Raw genomic sequence first — 23,779 nt, 5'->3', positions numbered from 1 at the left:
CCTCTTAATTTCATTTGTAACATGGAATAAAAGTCTTTAGGCTTAAGACATGAATCCAATACTACACACTATTTCTGCCCTCACATAGGAACCAAAGCAAAACTAAACTCATGATATTTAAGCTTAGTTGTTCATTTCGTCATTACACAATAATGATTACTGTTACAGTAACCTTTCTTGTATTATAGGAAGTCGTCTATAGATTAACCTGAAACATAAGAAGAAACTTTCATGGTGGAATTGAGTAGGTATTCAATATATTTCTCTGTTCACATAAGACCAATTTACAATATTATTCATGAACATATGCTATCAAAAACAAAATGTTGATCTCAAAGTTCAACTCTCTTTGTTTCATCACAAACCCATCACTCATATATTCCCAATTCCTTGTCTTCAAAGGGAGCAAGCACTACCAGGACGCTCTGGTAGCCATCAATTACCTGCCTCACTTTTCACGAGCCTTCTGGAATGTTAACAGCTTAGCTGATTTCTCAAGACATCACTGAAATGTATGATCACCATTATTTCATAATTCATTTTTTTAATGTATTTCCTTTATTGTGAAAAAAGTGTGTATTTTATACCTTGGCAGGTAAGTTGTTCATTGCCTGATTCAGTCTTCCAGACCATGGGCCTTGCAGCTGGCATGGGCTAATTGCAAGTAATTACCATTTTTCTAGAGCAACAGTCTATGTCTATCTAAAGATTTTTTTTCTTTTTACTTTTGTATTACTTTGGTGTTGCTTATATCTTTCTGCTAATGAATTATTTCAACATTAATTGTTGCCTAGTTCAGCTCTAAAAAGCTGGTTACTCTGACATTAGCCAGCTTTACGTTACACATATATTTAGATGTACATTACGCATTCCAGAATGAGTTGCACTAAGGCTCACTTTCTGTAATGTAATGAAAATATGACAATTTGTCGAAAATTGCATTTTTCCTAACTATACAAACCTGAGGTCCTTTAACAATAGGAAGTAGCTAGCGGCAGCTGGAACGGTCGTAAGCTCGAAAAACAGGGGAGAAACGGTAGTTAACTGCTTGTCCGACAGTCGCGCGCTGCGCGACTGGGAGGTAAAACAAATCACTTTTGCTTTGGCCCATGCAAAATACGCAGAGTGAGGGTGGCATGAGGAGGGACTATATGTTAGGACCTCAGGTTTGTATAGTGGAGGAAAAATGCAATTTTCGACAAATTGTCATTTGTTCCGATACGTAATACAAACCATCGGTCCTTTAACAATAGAAGACTCACTTCTTGGTGGGAGGAATCTGAGTCTTTTGATGAACAGACTGGTGTTCGCCATCCCTGGAATGCCTCCCTGGTCGTAAGAGCGAGGGAGGGATCCAAGCCTCTGTCCGATTGATCGGGGTGTGCACCGCAGGATCAAATGGTCGACCTCTGGGCGAGTACTAAGAGAGAGGCAAGCGTCCTCTTCGTACCAGCAAGCAAGAACTTGTTCCTGTTTGCAAGAGGCAACATAAAGTATGGGTTGTCTCAATGCTGGCATCCACTTCCTCCCCCTTGTTGGAGGAAGTGGTGGGGGGGTATACGCTCCTATCCCTAGTGAAAGGGATAGGATGGGGCTCTGTTGAGTAGCTCACCTGCAATCTTGTCCTTATCCAGCAGAGGGTGACGACCGTGTCCCTCTAACCACAGGTGAGAGGGGAAGAAAAAGATGGGAAGAAGAGGAGCCAGTCACACTCTCATTCACCATCCATTCTTACGGTCACACCAGGACTCGATGCTGTTCAGCCTGCGAGGGTCTGGGTTCGCTACACAACGTGTTGAGCAGCCACCACGGGTCCCAAGGAAAAAGATCCAAGGACCTGTGGGCAATATCCCGAAGGTAGAAGGAAGGGCATGTGGTCTGGTTGGACCAGACCCCTGCCTTCAGTACCTGCGCCAAGGAGAAGTTCTTGCGGACAAGGCAGCATCTCCTTCGCATCGAAGGCGGTGAAGTCCATTAGGGAGGGTATTGTGAAGGACTCGAACCCATCGTCAGTTACCGAAGGGTTCTGAGTCTTCGCTACGAAGATCGGTACGAAATCGAGCGTCACAAATCCCCATCCCTTGTGCTTGACTTCTCAAGAGAAGTCATGCAGTTACCTAAGACGAAAAGAAGGGAATAGTCGTATGACCTATCCCTCTTCTCGACTTTGGTTATGTACAGTACTCATACTGACAAGCTATTAAGACGAAGTAATGATTGCTCTGGAACAACCGAACTAAGTCCACAGCATAGTTCGTAACTGACTTGGGCGCTTTGACAGCTGCCGACTGACTGGTTCGGAATCAGTAGAGGCAAGTTGTCCAAGCATCCGGGTAAGTCACGTGACCTTCGCCCTTTAAAGTTATGCTGAGAGACCAAACAAATAAAATATTTGTTAGTCACGATGCCGGACGGCACGGCGATGATTCTCTTAATGCATAAGCTCAAAAGGCGAAAGTCAATTGCCTTCAAAAGACCGAGGTCCCTGCTGGCAAGAAAATCTCATAGACGTTGGATCTCAGCTTAAGGAAAGAAAAAACACTATGTGAACGTTGAAGACGAAGGTAGGCAATGAATGCAACCTACGTCTTCCAGCTGAATCGAGAGAAGGAATCTCAAGATTCTAAACCTGTGCTTACAAATGACTGAAAACGCTAACCGCCATTTCATTGCTGTCCGTTGTGCAATGAAAGCGGGGCGTTCTTCAGTAATGAAACACAGGGGAGTGCCGCTTGAAGAACTGCTTCTCATGGGCTGAACGTTTGGAAGTAGAGCTGGCAGGTGTGGGAGTAGGCGATGTCTTTCAATACATCTGCTAATCCGGGGTGAACAATGAACAATTGTACACCTCCGAATACAAGATTTTTGGGGACAAACTCAGATTCCGCAAAAATCATTCGCATTATCGGGATACGATGCAGCAAGAGACTATTACAGAATTCTGTTACCGTGCGGTAAACAGAAAGATGAGAGTCGAATAGATATCTCTGTTTAAAATTCTCGCAATACCGAAGACGATGAATACTAGCGTTTCACAGCAGTAGATAGTCATTCATGTATGAGAGAATCCCCGTTAATCAGAGACTTAAGTCCCGTGATTGTTGGGCAGAGATACGGTTGTTATTCAATCCAAGCAGGTGAGAAAGACATAAACATTCGTCTATCTCAAAGCGGCAGCTGATAACTGAAAATGCCTCGGGGCAATTCAATACGCAGTAGCTGTCGCTGATTCGTCATCCTGAGTGCCCAGTAAATCCTTTCACGAAGGAATGCGTTCGGCTAGAACCACAGGAGCATAAAAGATATGCTCGAGCAATTTATATTTAAGCGAAACGAATTTCGGTAAATATAAAAGCTTAAATGGTGTTGTTGTGACAACACCATAAGTATATAAAATTGAAACTGGAAACTCCTGGAGGTTGCAGGCAACCCGGGTTTGCAGTTTCAATTAGAATACTTTTCGTCTAAGTCGCAATCCGTAGAATAACCAGGATATGCGCCTACCCCTCGGACCATTCAACTGCTTAGCAGAATCATGTCGCGAGGTTAATATACGTAGTATATTTGTAGGATTCTGAACAACGATCTCCATCCTAAATTCTTTCCTTCAAGAAAACAAAAATAAGGATTGGAGATTGACCACCTTCGTTCTCTATTAAAGAGAGTGAAGGAGAAGTCTTCCTCGAAGGAAAGCTTCAATGGTGAACAGAATACTAAGACGATAGTTCCAGCCAAACTGGATATTCCCAGTCCGTTCTTCTCTATTCCATTGTTGGGTCGCCCTACTGTGAGATAGTCTTCTTTCAGCAGCAGTCTTCTTCCTAATGCTAGAAATTCCAGGAATTCGAGCATAGGCGAGGTTCCCGATTATCGTGTAACATATCGGGGATTCTCGTCTCGCTCAACTTTGGACCGTGGTCTCGCCTAAGGTGTTGGAGATCGTAAGAAACTCTAACACTCTGAATGCGCTAGAAATTCCGTAGAATTCTAAGCAGTCTGCGAAACCCCACGAATTCGTCAAACGATATCGGCTGGTGGTCCTCTCGATTCCCGTAGAAATCGAGAATGGGGCAGGATCCCTCCTCAACGACCGGGGCTTACGTCAGGTAGGACCCGAAGGTCCCCCCTGGTAGCGCAGTCCCCAACGTGGGATCCTACAGAGAAATCTCTGTAGGATCCTTCCCCTTTCCCTCGTAGCCGTAAGGAGAGAGGGAATGGGGGAGGAAGTTGGATACTCGCTCGCCTTCCCAGTGGAACTAGCAGTTGGAGAAGAGTAGGAGCAGCCATCGCCTTGCGGCGATGGCCTCTTAGAGTCTGGGAAAACGTATCGTCAGGAGAAAACGTTTTCCCGAGGAGGGTTTACGAACTCCTCACTGTAGGTAAGGGTCTGCCGCCACTGTGAACGTCCGTCTGGGTGGGGCTGATTGACACCTGACAGGAGAGAGCCGATACCGTCCTCCGATCATTCCAGTCCTCGTCGAGTCGAAACCTCTCAGGAGGACGAGGAGTATTTAAATCGGTGTCCGAAGACACGTAGAAACGCCGCTGTCGCAGTAGAGGAGGTGGAAGTAGCTTGATCGACCGGCCAGAACTGAGAGAGCCTTCTTGTCCGGAGACGAGAGACTTCTGGTTCAAGACAGAATCGGCAAGCTCCGATCGCGGCAAACCCACCGGTCGGTTTGGGTTCCCTCTCGGGCCCCAAAACGACTCGAGCAGAGACATGGGCTCTGCTGGTGGGAGCGGCGATCCTTCCCCCCGGTCGTTGTGCTGACGAATCAGTGCAATAACCTGGGTAAAGTTACTCTGAATCTCGGAAGCTACAGCGTCTTGAGGAGTAGGACCGTCCAGTCCCTCCAACAAGAGCAGCTCCAGGACCCCTCCTCCTTCAGAAGAAGGGCCAGCAAACAGATCCCTGACGGTTGCCTCCAATCACTTGCGCGTACGTCCTGGTTGGTCCTAAGACCAACCTGGCACGTGCGGCGTCGTGACGGGATCGTGAGCGGCGCATCTCTCACGATCACTCCTATATACCTCGCTCCTCCTGGCGTATGCCGAGGAAGTTGAAGGTATCGGACAGAGACAGAACTGACGCTACCCCCTCTCCCCCTGACGGTCGCCTCCAATCACTTGCGCGTACGTCCTGGTTGGTCCCTAAGACCATACGTGGGCACGTGCGGCGTCGTGACGGGATCGTGAGCGGCGCACCTCTCACGGTCACTCCTAGCTACCTCGCCTCCTTCCGTGTAGCCCGAGGAAGTTGAAGGTAGTGGTAGAGAGACAGACCTGACGTCCCCCCCGCTCGCTGGCAGGACCAGCGTACGTGGGGGCTGCAGCCGATCACCAACCCGCGGTGGGGATCGATCTGCAGGCCTGGCCGTGCCGCTCACCTATGGCGAGCGGCTCGACTGAGAACGTCGACGCTGATGTCTAGCGTCAGGCGAGCTGTTGCTGGTTACCGTCTCCGCCCGTCCCGATAGGAGCGGCGTCAGGTGACCTGCTAGGTCTCGTTGTCGCGGTGAGACCGGCGAGCGTCCTCTCGGCGCGTCGAGCCGCTGGTACCAGCCGTGGCTGTACCGACGACCGCGGGGACCCCTTCCTCGCCTCAACCCGTGGCTGGTCAGCGACCGTCACGTCAGCCCGAGCAGCCAGCTGGTCGCTGCGAGAGCGTCCACTGGCCTAGCGAGAGTCGTCTGCACGACACTCGCCAGTCTTCTGCTCCGCGCTTCGGTCTTGGCGGCGAGCGAGCTCGAGTGTCAAGACTTTGGCTGGACGGTCTCCCGCGGGAGACCGTCACTCGGTACTTCTCGCTAACGAGAAGCCGAGGCGGATCCTGGTTTAGCGCAGAACCGCTAAAACCAGGCGAGGAAGTGCCAGCCGAAGCTGGTACTCCTCTGGTCCCGTCTTCTTCTCCTTGGTAGAAGAAAAAAGACGGGCCTGTTTCCCGAGGGAGCAGGAGGACCAGCAGAAGAGCTCCCCGAATCGCCGGAGCGAGACGGGCCCTTAGAAGGTCCCGAAGGAGCCTTCTTAGGGGGGAAAACCCGGGTTACCAGCTGGTCGCTGCAAAGAGCGGCCGCTGGCCTGGCAAGAGTCACCTGAGCGTCTCTCACGCCTTCTGCTCGTGCCGCGTCTTGGCGCCGAGCGAACTCTGGCGCCGAAACTTGGCTGCACGGTCTCCCGAGGGAGAACGTACACTCGGGATCTCTCGCGAACGAGAGACCGAGCCGGAACCTGGCGTAGCGGCATCGCCGCTAGCACCAGGCGAGGAAGTACCAGAGACTACCGATACTCCTCTGGTCCCCGACTATCTCTTCCTTACGGAAGGGGAGACGGGCCCCGCTCCCAGAAGGAGCAGGAGGACCAGCAGAAGGACCCCCCGTCCCACGAGGTGGGACGGGCCTTAGAAGTTCCCTGAAGGAGACTTCTTAGGGGGGAAGGGCAGCCTTCTTCTTCTTCGGCTTATGGGCCTTAGAAGTCGAAGGGGAAGAGGCAGCAGCAGACGATGAAGACGAAGATGACAGCTTCCTCTTCTCCTCTTCCTCGTCAGCTCTCGCAGGACAGTCGTCAGGTCCTCCATCCAGGAGGGAGCCGGGGCAGTTGCCGAAGCAACAGGGCCCGACTGCACCTGTCGGAAGGACCTGGGACTGGGAAGGACACACCGTGGGCAGGACCAGCATGGACAGGCACAGGAATCAGGAGCGACAGGAACAGCAACCAGCTCAGGAGCGGCAGGAACAGCAACCAGCTCAGGAGCGGCAGGAACAGCGGCAGCGGTAGACCCAGAAGGGACAGCCAAGCCAACAGCGGGAATCACATCAGCGGCAGGTACGGCAGGCCCAGCGATCGCCTCGTAGAATCATCGGCAGCCAGCGGAACCTGGGTCCTGGCGGCCGGTCCAGGGGCGAGCTGCTGGAACAGCGGAAGTCTGGGGCAGGCAACACGAAGAAAACAGGCGGCGGCGGCAACCCCACCACCTCGGTACGGCGGTGCGGCCCTAGTAGCGGCAGACGGCGTCATCGACACAGCATGGGGAGTGTAGACCAGGAGGGGGGGGAGCAGCATAAGCGGCCGTGGTAGTAGTGGAGACCGCCCCAGACTCGCTAGACGCGCAGCAGCCCGTGGATGCTAGGCACGCCCTGCCTCCGCGGTGGTCCATACCTGTCCAAGGTCGTCTCCCACGGATGTAGCACCTGCGGTAACATAGATAGATTAGTAAGAGGGGTTCCCTCACGCAAGTGGGGGGAAGACATGCCCCACCCCGAACGCAAGGCGAAGACCCCAAATACAAAAGACAACGAAGAAGCTGAGCGGGGGGCAGGAAGGAAGACGAAGAATCGGATACCAAGGGAGTCGCGGAGAGCTTTCCGACGACTTCCTGGCAGACCTTCGCTTCCCCTACCCCCGCAGCAGTGAAAAGTAATATGAAAATGAAACAGAATACTGCCCTGCGATTCACTTCATAGAACTTAAAGGGAAAAGATCAATTCCCGGGTAAGAACGGAAACTTGATCCAATAATATGATGCTATCATATATGAAAATGAAACAGAATACTGCACTTGCGATTTCATTTCACATAAAAAAATCGTAAGGATCAATTCCCGGGTAAGAACGAAAATTGATCCAAATTAAATTTCATGCAAATAAATAAATGAAAATGAAAAGAATATTGCAATTGCGAATCCACTTTCATTGCATTCTATTATACAAAATTAAAAGGCTCGTGCCGAGCGCAAACACACACTCGGTAACGAACGCACAGGGCAAACATATAATGAAAAGAGTACTTACATTTTTCAATTACACACTTTCGCCCAAAATACATGACTCGGCGCGAGCGCGCCCGCCCTCGGCACCGAGGCATAATCAAGGGTTCAATTCATGAAAAGAGAGGAAATCGCCGCATCTACGGCGATAACTCCATGTTGGTTCATAATTAAGTAATGAAAATGAAAACAGTGTACTTACAGTTTCATTTTCAAGTCAAACAAACCATTAGTAGAAAACACAATATAAACAAAGCATACGACGATGAGCGGGCAGAGAGCGATGACGAACACGTCCTTCACACGCGGCGAAAGCAAAAGTGATTTGTTTACCTCCCAGTCGCGCGGCGCGCGACTGTCGGACAAGCAGTTAACTACCGTTCTCCCCTTGTTCGAGCTTACGACCGTTCCAGCTGCCGCTAGCTACTTCCTATTGTTAAAGGAATCGATGGTTTGGTATTACGTATCGGAACAACTGACATTTTTTGGCATTCTGAATGAATTTTTGAGCTATATTCCTACCTGTTTTTTGAACTAATTTTTTTTTAATATCTCTTATGCCCCATTGGCATTTTAATGACTAAACAGTACCTTTGTATGCTTTGCATGCTGGCAGGTCTCCTGCTTTGTGATTTTAGTTTTATATTAAAGCTACTATTTTTCACTAGTGATGGGGAACTGCCCTACATTCCAACAATCTCCCAAGAACTTAGAGGGAGTTGGAAGAGACAGCGTTTCCCTTCAAAACACTAAGATGACAACAACCAATCCCTTCAACAAAATCCTCTCCAAACCATTTGTCATCCTCTGAGGGCGAAGAGGAAGATAATACAAGGAGTAAACTAATCAGAACCTTTCTTTAAAGAAGTCTTGCTGGAGGTTGGTCCAGAAACACTACTGATTATCTCTCACAGAAAGAGAATACAGTAAAGTAATATGACCAATGGAGATGCAGTTTTTTACAAAATGACCAATGGAGATGCAGTTGATAGTTGATACAGTTTTTATTTTTCACTGAAACCTGTTTGAAAACAGTTATTCCTCATAAATGGTCATCATAATCTGATTTCTGTCCCTATACATATAAGTGACCAAGTCCATACCTGAAACAATACCCAAATCCACAGCTCACAAATGAAGGCTAAGCCAACACCTCTTCCCAAGAAAAAATTTTCTTTGTCATCACTGGATATTAGTATTGAAATAAGGACCTTTCCAAAAATGTGGAGATTAATAACATAAACTTGAAACCATAATACAGTGGGCCTCCCACCCGTATTCGTGGGGGGATGCGTACCAGACCCCCACCCCCCCCATGAATAGTTAGAACCCGCGAATATTTGGAACCCCTATAAGAATGCTTAAAACCCCTATTTTGGTAGTTAAAACTCAAGATAAGCCCACCAAAAACCAAAATTTTTTATACCAGGTTTTTTAATAGTTTTATTGCAAAAAAGTGGATTTATGACAAAATTGATAAAAAAATGACAATTTGTCGAAAAAATTGCATTTTTCCTAACTATACAAACCTGAGGTCCTTAACAATAGGAAGTAGCTAGCGGCAGCTGGAACGGTCGTAAGCTTCGAACAAGGGGTGGAGAACGGTAGTTAACTGCTTGTCCGACAGTCGCGGCGGCAACAAATCACTTTGCTTTTGGCCCATGCAAAATACGCAGAGTGAGGGGTGGCATGAGGAGGGACTATATGTAAAGGACCTAGGTTTGTATAGTTAGGAAAAATGCAATTTTCGACCAAATTGTCATTTGTTCCGATACGTAATACAAACCATCGGTCCTTTAACAATATGGAAGACTCACTTCTTGGTGGAGGAATCTGAGTCTTTTGATGAACAGACTGGTGTTCGTCCATCCCACCCTGGAATGCCTCCCTGGTCGTAAGAGCGAGGGAGGGATCCAAGCCTCTGTCGATTGATCGGGGTGTGCACCGTAGGATCAATGGTCAGACCTCTGGGGCCGAGTACTAAGAGAGAGGCAAAGCGTATCTCTTCGTACCAGCAAAGCAAGAACTGTTCCTGTTTGCAAGAGGCAAACATAAAGTATGGGTTGTCTCAAGCTGGCATCCACTTCCTCCCCCTTGTTGGAGGAAGTGGTGGATATACGCTCCTATCCCTAGTGAAAGGGATAGGATGGGGCTCTGTTGAGTAGCTCACCTGCATCTTGTCCTAATCCAGCAGGGTGACGACCGTGTCCCTCTAACCACAGGTAGAGGGGAAGAAAAAGATGGGAAGAGGAGCCAGTCACTCTCTCATTCACTCATCCATTCTTACGGTCACACCAGGACTCGATGCTGTTCAGCCTCGCGAGGGTCTGGGTTCGCTACACAACGTGTTGAGCAGCCACCACGGGTCCCAAGGAAAAAGATCCAAGGACCTGTGGGCAATATCCCGAAGGTAGAAGGAAGGGCATGTGGTCTGGTTGGACCAGACCCCTGCCTTCAGTACCTGCGCCACGGAGAAGTTCTTGCGGACAAGGCAGCACTCCTTCGCATCGAAGGCGGTGAAGTCCATTTAGGGAGGGGATTGTGAACGACTCGAACCTATCGTCAGGGACCGAAGGGTTCTGAGTCTTCGCTACGAAGTTCGGTACGAAATCGAGCGTCACGGATCCCCCATCCCCTGGATGCTTGACTTCGCAGGAGAAGTCATGCAGTTCCTCAGAGGAAAAGAAGGAAATAGTCGCATGACCTATCCCTCTTCTCTACTTCGGTGATGTCCAGTACCCATACTGGTCTGTCCGTTTGCCACGAAGTCTCTCGCATCCCCTATCCCCATGCAGCGAAGTTCTCGGTAGTGGATAGGACACCGACACTCCATGGTGGGGTGTCGATGGTATGGGTACTGTGACAAGCTATTAAAACGAAGTAATGATTGCTCTGTAACAACGAACTAAGTCAACCAGCGAGTTCGTAAAACTGACTCGGCCGCTCTGACAGCTGCCGACTGACTGCGTTCGGTAGGAGGCAAGTTGTCAAAGCATCCGAGTAAGTCACGTGACCTTCGCCTTTAAAGGGTTATGCCGAGAGACCAAACAAATAATGTATTTGTTTGTCACCAATGCCGGACAGCGAGGTGATGATTCTCTTAAGGCATGTGCCCAACAGGCGAAAGTTCAATTGCTTCTAGAGACCGAGGTCCCTGAAGGCAAAACATCTCATGGTTGTTGAATCTCAGCTAAGGAGAAACAACACTATGTACCGTTGAAGACGAAGGTAGATATTGAATGCAACCTAGTCTTCACAGACGAATCGAGAGAAGGATTCTCAAGATTCATAACCTGTGCTTACAAATGACTGAAAACGCTAAACCCGCTATTCATTGCTGTCCGGTGAGAAGTCGTAGTTGCAATGAAAGCGGGGCGTTCTTCAGTAATGAAAACACAGGGGAAAGCCGCCTGAAGAACTGCTTCTCATGGGCCTGAACATTTGGAAGTAGAGCTGTCATGTCGAGGGAGTAGGCGATGTCTTGTGAAACATCTTGTAATTCGGGTTGAACAATGAACAATTGTACACCTACGAATACGAGATATTTTGAAGACAAACTCAGATGTCTGCAAAATCATTCGCATTATCGCAGTGCGATGCAGCGGGAGACTTGTAAACAGACTTCGTTACCGTGCGGTAAACAGAAAGATGAAAGAGTCCAAGAGATATCTCTGTTGAAAATTCTCGCAATGTCGAAGGCGATGGAATCTAGCGTCACAACAGTATGTGGTCCTCATTATTGCGAGAATCCCCATTAATCAGAGACCTAAGTCCATGATTGTTGGGCAGAGATATGGTTCGGTAGTCAATCAAACCAGGGGAGAGAGAGACATAACTGACCGTGCATCTCGGAGGCCCAGCTGATACTGAGCTGCTGTCAGGCAGTTCAATACGCAGTAGTTGAGCCTGAGCTCTCGCCGACTCGTCATCCTGAGTTGCCATGTAATCCATTATTCCATGAAGGAATGCGTTCGGCTAGAACTACCGAGCATAAAAGATATGCTCGAGCAATTATATTTAGGCGAAACGAATTTCGGTTAAATATAAAAGTTGAAATGGTGTTGTCGTGACAAAACCATAAGTATATAAAATTGAAACTGAAAACTCCTGGGAGGTTGCAGGCAACCCCGAGTTGCAGTTCAATTAGAAACACTTCTCGTCTAAGTCGCAATCCCGTAGATAAAACTAGGATGTGCGCCTACCCCTCGGACCATTCAACTGCTTAGTAGAATCATGTCGCGAGGTTAATATACGTAGTATATTTGTAGGATTCTGAACAACGATCTCCATCCTAAATTCTTTCCTTCCAGAAAACAAAATAAGGGATTGGAGATCGACCACCTTCGATCTCTATCAAAGAGGTGAAGGAGAAGTCTTCCTCGAAGAAAGCTTCAATGGTGAACAGAATACTAAGACGATAGTTCAAGCCAAACTGGATATTCCCGTCCGTCTTCTCTATTCCAGGTTGGTCGCCTACTGTAAGATAGTTTCTTTCAGCAGCAGTCTTTTCCCTTCCCAATGCTAGAAATTCCAGGAATTCGAGCATAGGCGAGGTTCCCGATTATCATGTAACATCGGGGATTCTCGTCTCGCTCACTTTAGACCGTGGTCTCGCCTAAGTGTTTGGAGATCGTAAAAAAAACTCGAAACACTCTGAATGCGCTAGAAATTCCTTAGAATTCTAAGCAGTCTGCGAAACCCCACCGAATTCGTGAAACGATATCGGCTGGTGGTCCTCTCGATTCCCGTAGAAATAGAGAATGGGGCAGGATCCCTCCTCAACGACCGGGGCTTACGTCAGGTAGGACCCGAAGGTCCCCCCGGGTAGCGGAGTCCCGAACGTGGGATCCTACAGAGAAATCTCTGTAGGATCCCTCCCCTTTCCCTCGTAGCGGTAAGGAGAGAGGGAATGGGGGAGGAATTGGATACTCGCTCGCCTTCCAGTGAACTAGCAGTTGGAGAAGAATAGGAACAGCCATCGCCTTGCGGCGATGGTCTCTCAGAGTCTGGGCAAAACGTATCGTCAGGAGAAAACGTTTTCCCGCGGAGGGTTACGAACTCTCACTGTAGGTAAGGGTCGCCGCCACTGTGAACGTCGTCTGGGTGGGGCTGATCGACACCTGACAGGAGAGAGCGATACCGTCCTCCGACTCATTCCAGTCCTCGTCGAGGTCGAAACCTCTCAGGAGGACCGAAGGAGTATTTAAATACGGTGTCCGAAGACACGTAGAAATGCCGCTGTCGCAGTAGAGGAGGTGGAAGTAGCTTGATCGACCGGCCAGAACTGAGAGAGCTTCTTGGTCCGGAGACGAGAGACTCTGGTTCGAGACAGAATCGGAAAGCTCCGATCGCGGCAGACCCACCGTCGGTGTGGGTTCCCTCTCGGGCCCCAAAACGACTCGTGCAGAGACGTGGGCTCTGCTGGAGGGAGCGGCAAGCATTCCGCAAGGTCATTATGCTGACGAATCAGCTTAATGACTTCTGCAAATTCCTCTGTATCTCGGGAGTAACCGCGTCTTGCGGAGTAGGACCGTCCAGTCCCTCCAGCAAGAACAGATCCCGAGATACTCCTCCCTTCGAAGGAGGAACAGCGGCAGACCCCTGACGGTCGCCTCCAGCTACTTGCGCGTATGTCCTGGTCGGTCCTAGAAACCGTGCCTGGTCCATACGGCGTCATAGCGGGATCGCGAGCGGCGCACCTCTCGCGATCACTCATAGGTACCTCGCTCCTCCCGGTGTAGCCCGAGGAGGTTGAAGGTACAGGAGAGGCAGACCTGACGCCCCCCCACCCCCTAGCTCGCTGGCAGGACCAGCGTGCTTGGAGGGCTGCTGCTGATCGTCAACCCGCGGTGGAGCGATCGGAGCAGCAGGCCTAGCCTTGCCGCTCGCCATGGGGCGAGAGGCTCGGCTGAGAACGTCGACGCTGATCTCTAGCGTCAGGCGAGCTGTTGCTGGTTACCATCTCCGCCCGGTCCCGATGGGAGCGGCGTCAGGTGACCTGCTAGGTTTCGCTGTCGCGGTGAGACGGCGAGCGTCCTCGTCGGCGCGTCGAGCCGCTGGTACAGCCGTGGTTGGTACCGACGGCCGCGGGGACCCCTTCCTCGCCTCAAACTCGTGGCTGTCAGCGGACCGTCACGTCAACCCTGAGCAAGCCAGCTGGTGCTGTCGAGAGCTGTCCACGGCCTGACGAGAGTCGTCTGCACGACTCTCGCCGTCTTCTGCTCCGCGCTCGGTCTTGACGGCGAGCGAGCTCGGGCCCGTCAAGACTTTGGCTGGACGATCTACCGCGGGAGAGACCGTCCATCGGTACTTCTCGCTAACGAGAAGCCGAGGCGGATCCTGGTTTAGCGGCAGAACCGCTAGAACCAGGCGAGGAAGTGCCAGCCAAAGCTGGTACTCCTCTGGTCCCCGTCTTCTTCTCCTTGGTAGAAGAAAAGACGGGCCCTGTTCCCGAGGGAGCAGGAGGACCAGCAGAAGAGCTCCCCGAATCGCCGGAGCGAGACGGGCCCTTAGAAGGTCCCGAAGGAGCCTTCTTAGGGGGGAAAAACCCGGGTTGTTACCAGCTGGTCGCTGCAAGAGCGGCCGCTGGCCTGGCAAGAGTCACCTGAGCGTCTCTCACCAGCCTTCTGCTCCGTGCCGCGTCTTGGCGCCGAGCGAACTCTGGCGCCGAAACTTGGCTGCACGGTCTCCCGAGGGAGAAGCGTACACTCGGGATCTCTCGCGAACGAGAGACCGAGCCGGAACCTGGCGTAGCGCATCGCCGCTAGCACCAGGCGAGGAAGTACCAGAGCTAAACCGATACTCCTCTGGTCCCCGTCTATCTCTTCCTACGGAAGGGGAGACGGGCCCCGCCTCCCGAAGGAGCAGAGGACCAGCAGAAGGACCCCCCGTCCCACCGGGGTGGGACGGGCCCTTAGAAGTTCCCGAAGGGGAGACTTCTTTAGGGGGGAAGGCAGCCTTCTTCTTCTTCGGCTTATGGGCCTTAGAAGTCGAAGGGGAAGAGGCAGCAGCAGACGATGAAGACGAAGATGACAGCTTCCTCTTCTCCTCCCCCCCCTTCCTCGTCAGCTCACGCAGGACAGTCGTCAGGTCCTCATCCAGGCCGGAGCCGGGGCTATTGCCGAAGCAACACGGCCCGACTGCACCTGTCCGGAAGGACCTGGGACTGGGGAAGACACACCGTGGGCAGGACCAGCATGGACAGGCACAGGAACCAGGAGCGACAGGAACAGCAACCAGCTCAGGAGCGGCAGGAAAACAGCGGCAGCAGGTAGACCCAAGAAGGGACAGCCAAGCCAACAACGCGGGAATCACATCAGCGGCAGGTACGGCAGGCCCAGCGATCGCCTCGTAGAATCATCGGCAGCCAGCGGAACCTGGGTCCCTGGCGGCCGGTCCAGGGCAGGGGCGAGCTGCTGGAACAGCGGAAGTCTGGGGCAGGGCAACCACGAAGAAAACATGGCGGCGGCGGCAAACCCCACCTCGGTACGGCTGCGGCCCTAGTAGCGGCAGACGGCGTCATCGACACAGCATGGGGAGTGTAGACCAAGAGGGGGGGGAGCAGCATAAGCGGCCGTGGTAGTAGTGGAGACCGCCCCAGACCTCGCTAGACGCTGCAGCAGCCCGTGGATGCTAGGCACGCCCTGCCTCCGCGGTGGTCCATACTGTCCAAGGTCGTCTCCCACGGATGTAGCACCTGCGGTAACATAGATAGATTAGTAAGAGGGGTTCCCTCACGCACGGGGGGGAAGACATGCCCCACCCGAACGCAAGGAAGACCCCAAATACAAAATACAACAAAGAAGCTGAGCGAAGGGCAGGAAGGAAGACGAAGAATCGGATACCAAGGGAGTCGCGGGAGAGCTTTCCGACGACTTCCTGGCAGACCTTCGCTTCCCCTACCCCCGCACAGCAGTGAAAAGAATATGAAAATGAAACAGAATACTGCCCTTGCGATTCACTTCATAGAACTAAAGGGGAAAAGATCAATTCCCGGGTAAGAACGGAAACTTGATCAATAATATGATGCTATCATAAAATATATATGAAAATGAAACAGAATACTGCACTTGCGATTTCATTTTCACATAAAAAAATCGTAAGGATCAATTCCCGGGTAAGAATACAAAAAGTTGATCCCAAATTAAATTTCATGACAAAAAATAAATGTGGAAAATGAAAAGAATATTGCATTGCAATTTGCTAACTACCACTTTCATTGCCATTCTATTATACAAAATTTAAAAGGCTCGGGTGTCCGAGCGCAATCACACTTCTCTCGTAACGAACGCCACAGGGCAAAAATATAAATGAAAAGAGTAACGTTAAACATTTTTTCAATTACACAGTTTCGCCCTTCCAAAATACATCGACTTCTGGCGCGAGCGCGCCCGCCCTCGGCACCGAGACATTAATTCAAGGGTTCAATTCATGAAAGAGAGGAAATCGCCGCATCTACGGCGATAACTCCATGTTGGTTCATAATTAAGTAATGAAAATGAAACAGTGTACTTACAGTTTCATTTTCAAGTCAAACAAACCATTAGTAGAAAACACAATATAAACAAAGCATACGACGATGAAGCGGGCAGAGAGCGATGACGAACACGTCCTTCACACCCGCGGCCGAAAGCAAAAGTGATTTGTTTACCTCCCAGTCGCGCGGCGCGCGACTGTCGGACAAGCAGTTAACTACCGTTCTCCCCTTGTTCGAAGCTTACGACCGTTCCAGCTGCCGCTAGCTACTTCCTATTGTTAAAGGACCGATGGTTTGTATTACGTATCGGAACAAACCAGGAATTTGTGTGGATATTTCTCATAGAAAAATACCGCGAATAGGCGAATTTTTTTTGTGAATAATGCAGGGAAACGTTCCAGAGAGAAATATGCGAATGTGTAAGTCCGCGAATACGGGGGTTCCGCTGTATAAACATTTAACAAACCTCTTTTGACAGGCGAATGAAAGAATCCTTAATTTCAGTGGGAGTGCAGTCATCTTTCACTCCTAGCACTTCATAGTGGGTCTTTGTTGAAGCCCTGAAAAGAAAGTTGAATAAATCAATTCTCCTCTTAATGTCATGATGCACTACTTATGGAGCTGTCAGTAGTATTTCTAAAATGCTTATATGCCTCCCTACAAATTTGTGTATGGCAAAACTCATTATGATGAAATTGCAGATTCTGCTGAATAAATGGACATTCCTTAGTGAGCTGCAGTGAAGCCTTTTCTTTTTAAGAAATTCTACTTTATCCTACCAATTCCATTATGGTAATTGGGGGTTCATTTTTTTTTCTGAAATATATGTTTTAAAAAGATCAAAAATAAATTATCACCACCTCAGATACTAGATAATGAATGACATATCCATGATGCCTGTAACCACTTAATTCTAAAAATAAATCATTAAGTTCATTCCTAACATACAGTACCTTGATGAGCTTAACATTCGTGCAGCCAAATAGCGATGCCAACAAAGGCTCCCAAGAATGAGCCGCTTCCCAAAGCAGAGTCGTTCAAGGCCTTTGCTTTGCATCCTCTTGTAATGAGGTAGATTTTATAAAGGGAATTCTTCTCTCTGATCAACAACTGTCATCTAAAAGACAAATTTAAGTATTAATTACCAAATGCTTGAATTCTGACTTTTATATCATACATCAACAATATACTTCATAAAATTATATACTACAACCACTTTTCAACAACTCAATAAATCATCACATCGTGGTGGCTAACATTTTTTACCTAGATGTACAAAAACAAAAAAAATTCAAAATCTTCTTTATAATATGTAATCAATAAAGGGGGATAGGCATCACTAAGAAATATGTGTTATGGATTGATTCCTTTCATTATAAACAAAAGCTCTACTAAAAATCAATGTCATACTCAACTGACCGTTGCACTTCTAACAAGTGCCTTAGGTTTACTTGATCAACAAGACTGGATTTGATGAAGGGACCGTGCTCACCTTCCCAAGATCACTGTGCTCAAGGAGAGGAACTGCAGGGAAGGGAACCCTCTTACACACAGATCAGACTGCCCACTGGCAAGCTGAGACCACAGTATTCAAAAAGTCTCACCTGTAGCGTGACTCCTCAAATTCACTCAGTCAACAAAATTGAGTTTGATGAAAGTGCTGTGGTGGCTTCCCGGAGATTACTGTGCTCAAGATGAGGAAGAAGCGTATTTTCACATCCTTACCTTACTCCAGCCCTGAATCTTTTTCTTAACTCCTACGATGGCCAGGACAAAAGCTGAGGCAGGCAGATAGCTAACAAGGAGAGAACCTGCAGAATTTAGCTAGTAAGAGAGAACCTACAGAATTTCTCTAACAGGAACCACAACATCGTTTGGAGTGTTAACAGGCTTTAGCTACAAAGCAAGAACATTAGCATCAGCAGTAGACTCCTTTGCCAACGTTGGAAAATAAAGGGTCAACCAGAATACTGAGGCTAGGCCACAACATCTCTCCGTATTACAGAGACTCCATGAGCAACCAACTGTTTCAAAGGGGGCGAGTGTAGAAAGATGGGAACAGGTTCAGCAGACAAAAACAAACCTAACCTTTCCTAAAATGCCATGTCCTAACCTCATCAGACCGTACCTTCTTAACTTCACAGCCCTAGAACCGCCCAAAGTAACAATAATTTATAATTTATGCATCTGAGACCAGTTGTCTTCATACAGGGTTTCCCCCAATATAGCTAAAAGCCAGACTTGGGAGTAGGGCACCACATAGCTTCTTATATAAAGGCTTAGGGGCTGAAGAAACACAAAACCAAGAGTTTTGCACCAACAACACTGGTCAAGTAAGTAAGAAATACAAAATAGGGTTAAAAATACCAATGGCCACCTGGCAGCCACCTCTACCAGTGCAGACCACCTGCCCAAAGATCGGAAATTATATATGGCCATCATTTGTGACTTGGGAGAAAAAACTGACTTCGATAGGAAAGTAGAGGTCTCAAGGTGTTGCTTCGGTGGAGCTGACTCTTAACTACCTAGGGTAAAAACATCAAAGCAGGCCACGCAGGCCAGCTACCATCAGTGCAAGCCACCCTCCGAAAAGTACATTATAACGCGTCCTGACACCCGAGATGGGCATCAGTCGCGACTTGTTGTTGGTGAGAAACGGAGCTAAAGACCTCTACTCTCCTTTCGAAGTAAGTATTTTTCCCCAAAGTTAGAAATTAAGGCCAAATTTTAAGATTTAAACAGATTTAAACAGAGGGTACTGAAAATGGCGCCCACGGCAGTGGAAATCTCACCAAAAAACGCGTTCAACATTTTTACTTACAACTCGAGGTATTTAGAAGATTGAACGCCATCTCGATGTTTACGGAGTAGCTTGTGTCAATAAACTAACCATTTCCTGTGATAAATCCGCACACCACTTGTACCCACAGACGCTGGTGAGCACTTTTATCACAAACAATCGAAACCACGCATTTCTCATCAAACAAACAATGCCAAGGCGTAAAAACAGCTGTTTTGGCGGTAGAAGCATGACGAGAGGGCGTGCTCATTCTTGGCTAATTTTAAAATAAGTAGTTTAAAACATCAATATTTTACATATTATGAATGATTCAATTTGAAAATATTCGTTATTGAAAAAGTAACTCGACCCTGACTCAAATTTAAGTAATTATTTTTCTGAATTAGAAACGTTCTTTCAAGTTCTGTATTAGACGTCACGACATCTTGACTTTCATACCTATTGTAAATAATTGCTATACTCAACTGTCATTGCAGAACAGTTTACCAGTTATTCATGCAGATTGTTATCAGCTATACATGTAATTGTTATAATCGTAATGCGCATATATATCTTTATTATTTACTTTTGGATATATGAAGATGTTTTACTGCTGGATTATCGCCGTAGTGTGACGCAATCGTTTTTGTTCGGTCCATGGGCCTCTTGTCTGTTTTTCGCACCATAAGGAAATTATGGGGCCGAATTTGCAATGACAGAAAAGTCGTTAAAAGAGGAAAGTTAGCATTGAGGGGCATATGTTTTGACTGAGAAAAATACAAATTTATTCAATAGCTAGCTTGTAAAACAAAATATACTTTGGTTATAAAAAACTTGATTGACAAACTAAGCAGCATGTCTACTATGGGTTTCAGAGACAGTGCAAGCACGTTTTTTGGGCAATACCTATTTCTGTAACGAACACTCTTAACAGAACGAGATTTTGCTATAGTGCATTACACCCAGTGCCGTAATTTATAAGGGTATCGTGAATCACTAATCGTAAAGAATAACGACACTTGTCCTTGTACCAAGAGACAAAAACTCCATTATGCAGAAATGGATACGAACACGCGTATAAAGCTCCACCTACCCTCTCCCACCCCCCCCCCCCCTCCACCGCCATCCCTTTTCTTCTTCGTTCCTCCGCCTTCCTTTCTCTCTCTCTCTCTCTCTCTCTCTCTCTCTCTCTCTCTCTCTCTCTCTCTCTCTCTCTCTCTCTCTCTGTTGCCATTCGGTATGTGTTGACCCTCCAACTGGGTATAAGACTACACACAAAACGTTGAAATTGGTGAAATTAGGCTATGTTGGAGTGGAAGTATATACATAAATATTAAAGCAATTTTATCATTATTGCATTACTATGACAACTAGAATTCATGGAAACAGTTTATAACCTGTTAAGCGTCACCCACGTAATAATACGTTTACCGCGATCTACTCGGTAGCGCCTTCAACGGGATATTACGTTCAAGACTTTAACTGTGCTTGTCAAGCCGTCAGCCCCGTAATAATACGTTGGACTTCGTATTAGAAAGTGTAGGAACATCATTTGGTAACACTCTCAGCACACGGGAAACTTATTTCCAGCCTGGCAACTCTTTCCTGGTGGTCGCTTATGCTAGAAAACTGCTGTCCCTGTTGGTTTTCTTTTCAATACGCCTTCGGGCGTTTTATCGAGACAAAATTGGGATTTCGCGTCTTTCACAATGAATGTCCCAAAGAGGAGGCATATTTCTTTAGGTGAGATCAATCAAATACTAGATGAGGAGTGTGATATTGATAACCTATTTGATGATGAGAGCTCTAGTTCTGAATCCTCCAGTGATGATACAAACTTTTCTTCCAATTGCGGGAGTGAAGATGACTTTTCTTTGCCGAGTGACTGGACTCCGAGAGAGAGAGAGAGAGAGAGAGAGAGAGAGAGAGAGAGAGAGAGAGAGAGAGAGAGAGAGAGAGAGAGAGAGAGAGAGAGAGAGATTTCCTACAGTTAATTACAGTATGAATAACAAGCATAAAAATCAATATTAACTTTGAAAAACTATCATCAGTGATATGATCGCTGATTACAAAAAAGCGTGACGGTACGTTAGCAGCGAGCTCATCAGGGGCGGACGCTTAACAGGATAATGGAACGGCGTATGTGTGAAGCCTCACTAATGTGGCAACGATGATTTTGCCATTCTTAGCATGCAACATTAAAGCATGCAAACATTAAAGGTTACATTTATTTCTGGCATACGATTATTAAGAAATTCAAAAATACTAATAAAGACTGAAATCAATGAAAAGTGCTAGCAAAAACAAAAAAAGCAAAAAAAAAAAAAAAAACGTAGTCGTTCCTCTCCCATGCAACTTTTCCGTATTCGTTCCTCTATGGTTTTCGGCAGCCAGATGTACGAAAGCGTTAGAAACATTTGATTTTATCTACCGTTAGAAATATCTGTAATTTTTCGGGGTAATTTGGTTGCAAAAAAGGGATAATATACATGAATTAAATCAAAATTTTAAAATAACAATGTAAATTTAAACTAAATAACGAGTAAAGTAAACAGTTTAGGGAATAAAACTTTGCAGTTTCGTCGTCTGTCGTCGTCTGTCGTCGTCTGTCGTCGTCTGCTATTTGTAATTGTGTTTATGGCGCGCGCGCTTAGAAACCAGGAACAGCAACGGGTTTAAAGTGCAATGTGGAGTGAACTGAGACCAAAATGTGTATAATAACAATCAAATAAGCACTGTGGAGTTTCAGTTGTGATGGCAGTAAGGATAAAAACCGCCGATTACAAGGTAAGAATGAATTCAGTTCCAACCATAACCCCGGGAATAACAAGTTTCATACTTTCACTAATATAGGCAACAAAATGTTGTTTTATTGTGCTGATTACAACTGCAATCTTGAGTAAGATCAATAAACGTTACATACATACGCTAACATTGTTCAAATGAGTGCTGGGAAGGCTGGGGAAAGATGGTGTCCGTCACTGATGAGAACCGTCCATGAAAAACGTAGCCGCCATATTGGATTTCAAAACTGCCTTGAAAACATATTTTACGAAGAGCTCACATGCTTATTTTTAGTTCGTATGGGCTTTCATATATCACAATATGTTGACGAAACTTCAGTCTTTTAAATGGTATGCTTAGAGTTGCAATTGTATTCATGTTTCACCAATTAAATATCGAGTGAATAAGACCCGTCCTACCGTGATGAGGGTTGGCCTGTACTGATGTTTCCCCTAGTATCCTGTTTCACCTTAGCTATTTGACTGAGAACTACAGAATCCTACAGGTAGATATCAGAACACATATAATGGTGTTTTAATTAGTAGTAGATATTTAACAAATTACACCAAATGATACGATACTTAGCTACCACTGCCTAGCAACAACACGACCATAGGATGGTGGTATGCTGGTACAGAACCTAACCTTACTAGCTACTAATATAATTCGGGTACCGTAGGTTAATTCTATTACTCACCAAATTCAATAAAATATAGCAAGAACACACAAGCACAACCCGTAGAATAAAAGCACTCACTTGGAAATGTCGACAAGGACAGGGACTTGCTTAAGACCTTACGTAATTAGCTATGGTCGTCAACTGGGATACAGGAGAAAGTACTTTTTAATTGTCTTGTCACTTGAAGATTTCCGTTGGGAAAGTTTGCTTTGTCCTGTCCGATATAGTTTGAGGGTGGCATTTCTGTACTTCTAAATATATCGGTATTCAAAGTCAGCACGATAATAAAAGGAATTACTTTCAGAATGTTTTGAAGGGTGGTTCGGCCTCCATTGTTTAGGGTAGATACCAAAATTGAGTGTTCGTTTGTATGGATTCAGTCTTCGTTGAAGTCATACTGAGAGGAAATGATATCTCATTAGTAATGACCTATACTTATATTTATATATTGATTAATAATATAATAATAGCTCCAACATAACCTGCAAAATTTGACCAATATAAAGCTAGACGGTCGTAAAATTACATTTCGAGGATATTTCTTTAACGGATTCGGATGCATCTTTGTCACATTACATAATAGCATATGTGTAATAGAATGGTACATAGTGCTATGTATACCAATCTTCAATTTTGCTCATGTGGAAATAAGGTAACTTTTTTCCAGAAAGTATTAGTCATTGTAAGAGTTCTAACTTATTCTACGTCGTGAGGGAATAGCGTAAAATAAAAGTTACTCAAAGGGAAGTTAGGAATGTAAATAAGTTATAATCAAACTACTGTCACTACTGTAAAGTATTTGAGTACTCGGATTATGTTTTCAGGCTTATCAGTATTTTTGGTTTCTTATGCAAAACTTAAATTTTTAGTGATATTAATTTCCTTGTGGATTTAGCTCACCGCATAATAATTCTAACTTGGATGGCGGAGTTATCCGTTGGTCTGAATACAAATTCATCTTCTTTCCTTGAAAATAACGTCACATAACGTAAGAGACCAGCTCCTGATTAGAGAAGGGCATTCAGAAGAATCTGTAGGTACACCTCTCTCTTTTTCTCCCTCTCTTTTCTGTATGATTGTGCGTGTGGCTACCAGGGAATGTTATATGTTTTGGATAAATTCTACCCTTAATTGAAGTACTTTCCAAGACATTATGAAACGAGAGGTGACTGTCCAAAGTTTCACAAAGTTGAAAATTCTCCTTGTCTGCAGTCTCGTTGAATTCCGAGGTTAAAACTAATTATCTACCAGGGGCCTGGATAAAGAAAAAAACTTAATAAATACTGGTTGGCCAATAAT

The 23,779-nt window shown here is 46.8% G+C and overlaps 1 protein-coding gene across 3 annotated transcripts in view; it reads right to left on the bottom strand.

Moving 5' to 3' along the window:
- The window catches only part of LOC135211891 (dnaJ-like protein 60), a 70,174-nt gene extending 46,776 nt beyond the window's left edge, over window positions 1-23,398 (bottom strand). Inside the window, exons 1-3 of one of the 3 annotated variants that reach the window (XM_064245118.1) lie at window positions 23,381-23,398; window positions 17,192-17,355; window positions 16,705-16,798 (exon numbers count right to left, since the gene is read on the bottom strand). In XM_064245118.1, coding sequence (XP_064101188.1) covers window positions 16,705-16,798; window positions 17,192-17,295 — 198 coding nt within the window. In that variant the 5' untranslated portion in view covers window positions 17,296-17,355; window positions 23,381-23,398. Of the gene's footprint in view, window positions 1-16,704; window positions 16,799-17,191; window positions 17,356-22,558; window positions 22,704-22,778; window positions 22,797-23,380 lie in introns of those variants that run through there. The other 2 variants (XM_064245117.1, XM_064245116.1) reach the window with 2 other exon arrangements.
- Between the last annotated feature and the right edge of the window lie 381 nt (window positions 23,399-23,779).

This window comes from Macrobrachium nipponense, chromosome 40 (genome assembly GCF_015104395.2).
Source record: "Macrobrachium nipponense isolate FS-2020 chromosome 40, ASM1510439v2, whole genome shotgun sequence".
Taxonomy (NCBI): domain Eukaryota; kingdom Metazoa; phylum Arthropoda; class Malacostraca; order Decapoda; family Palaemonidae; genus Macrobrachium; species Macrobrachium nipponense.
Note: the sequence above shows the minus strand (reverse complement) of the source record. Positions and strands in the feature narration are given on the sequence as shown.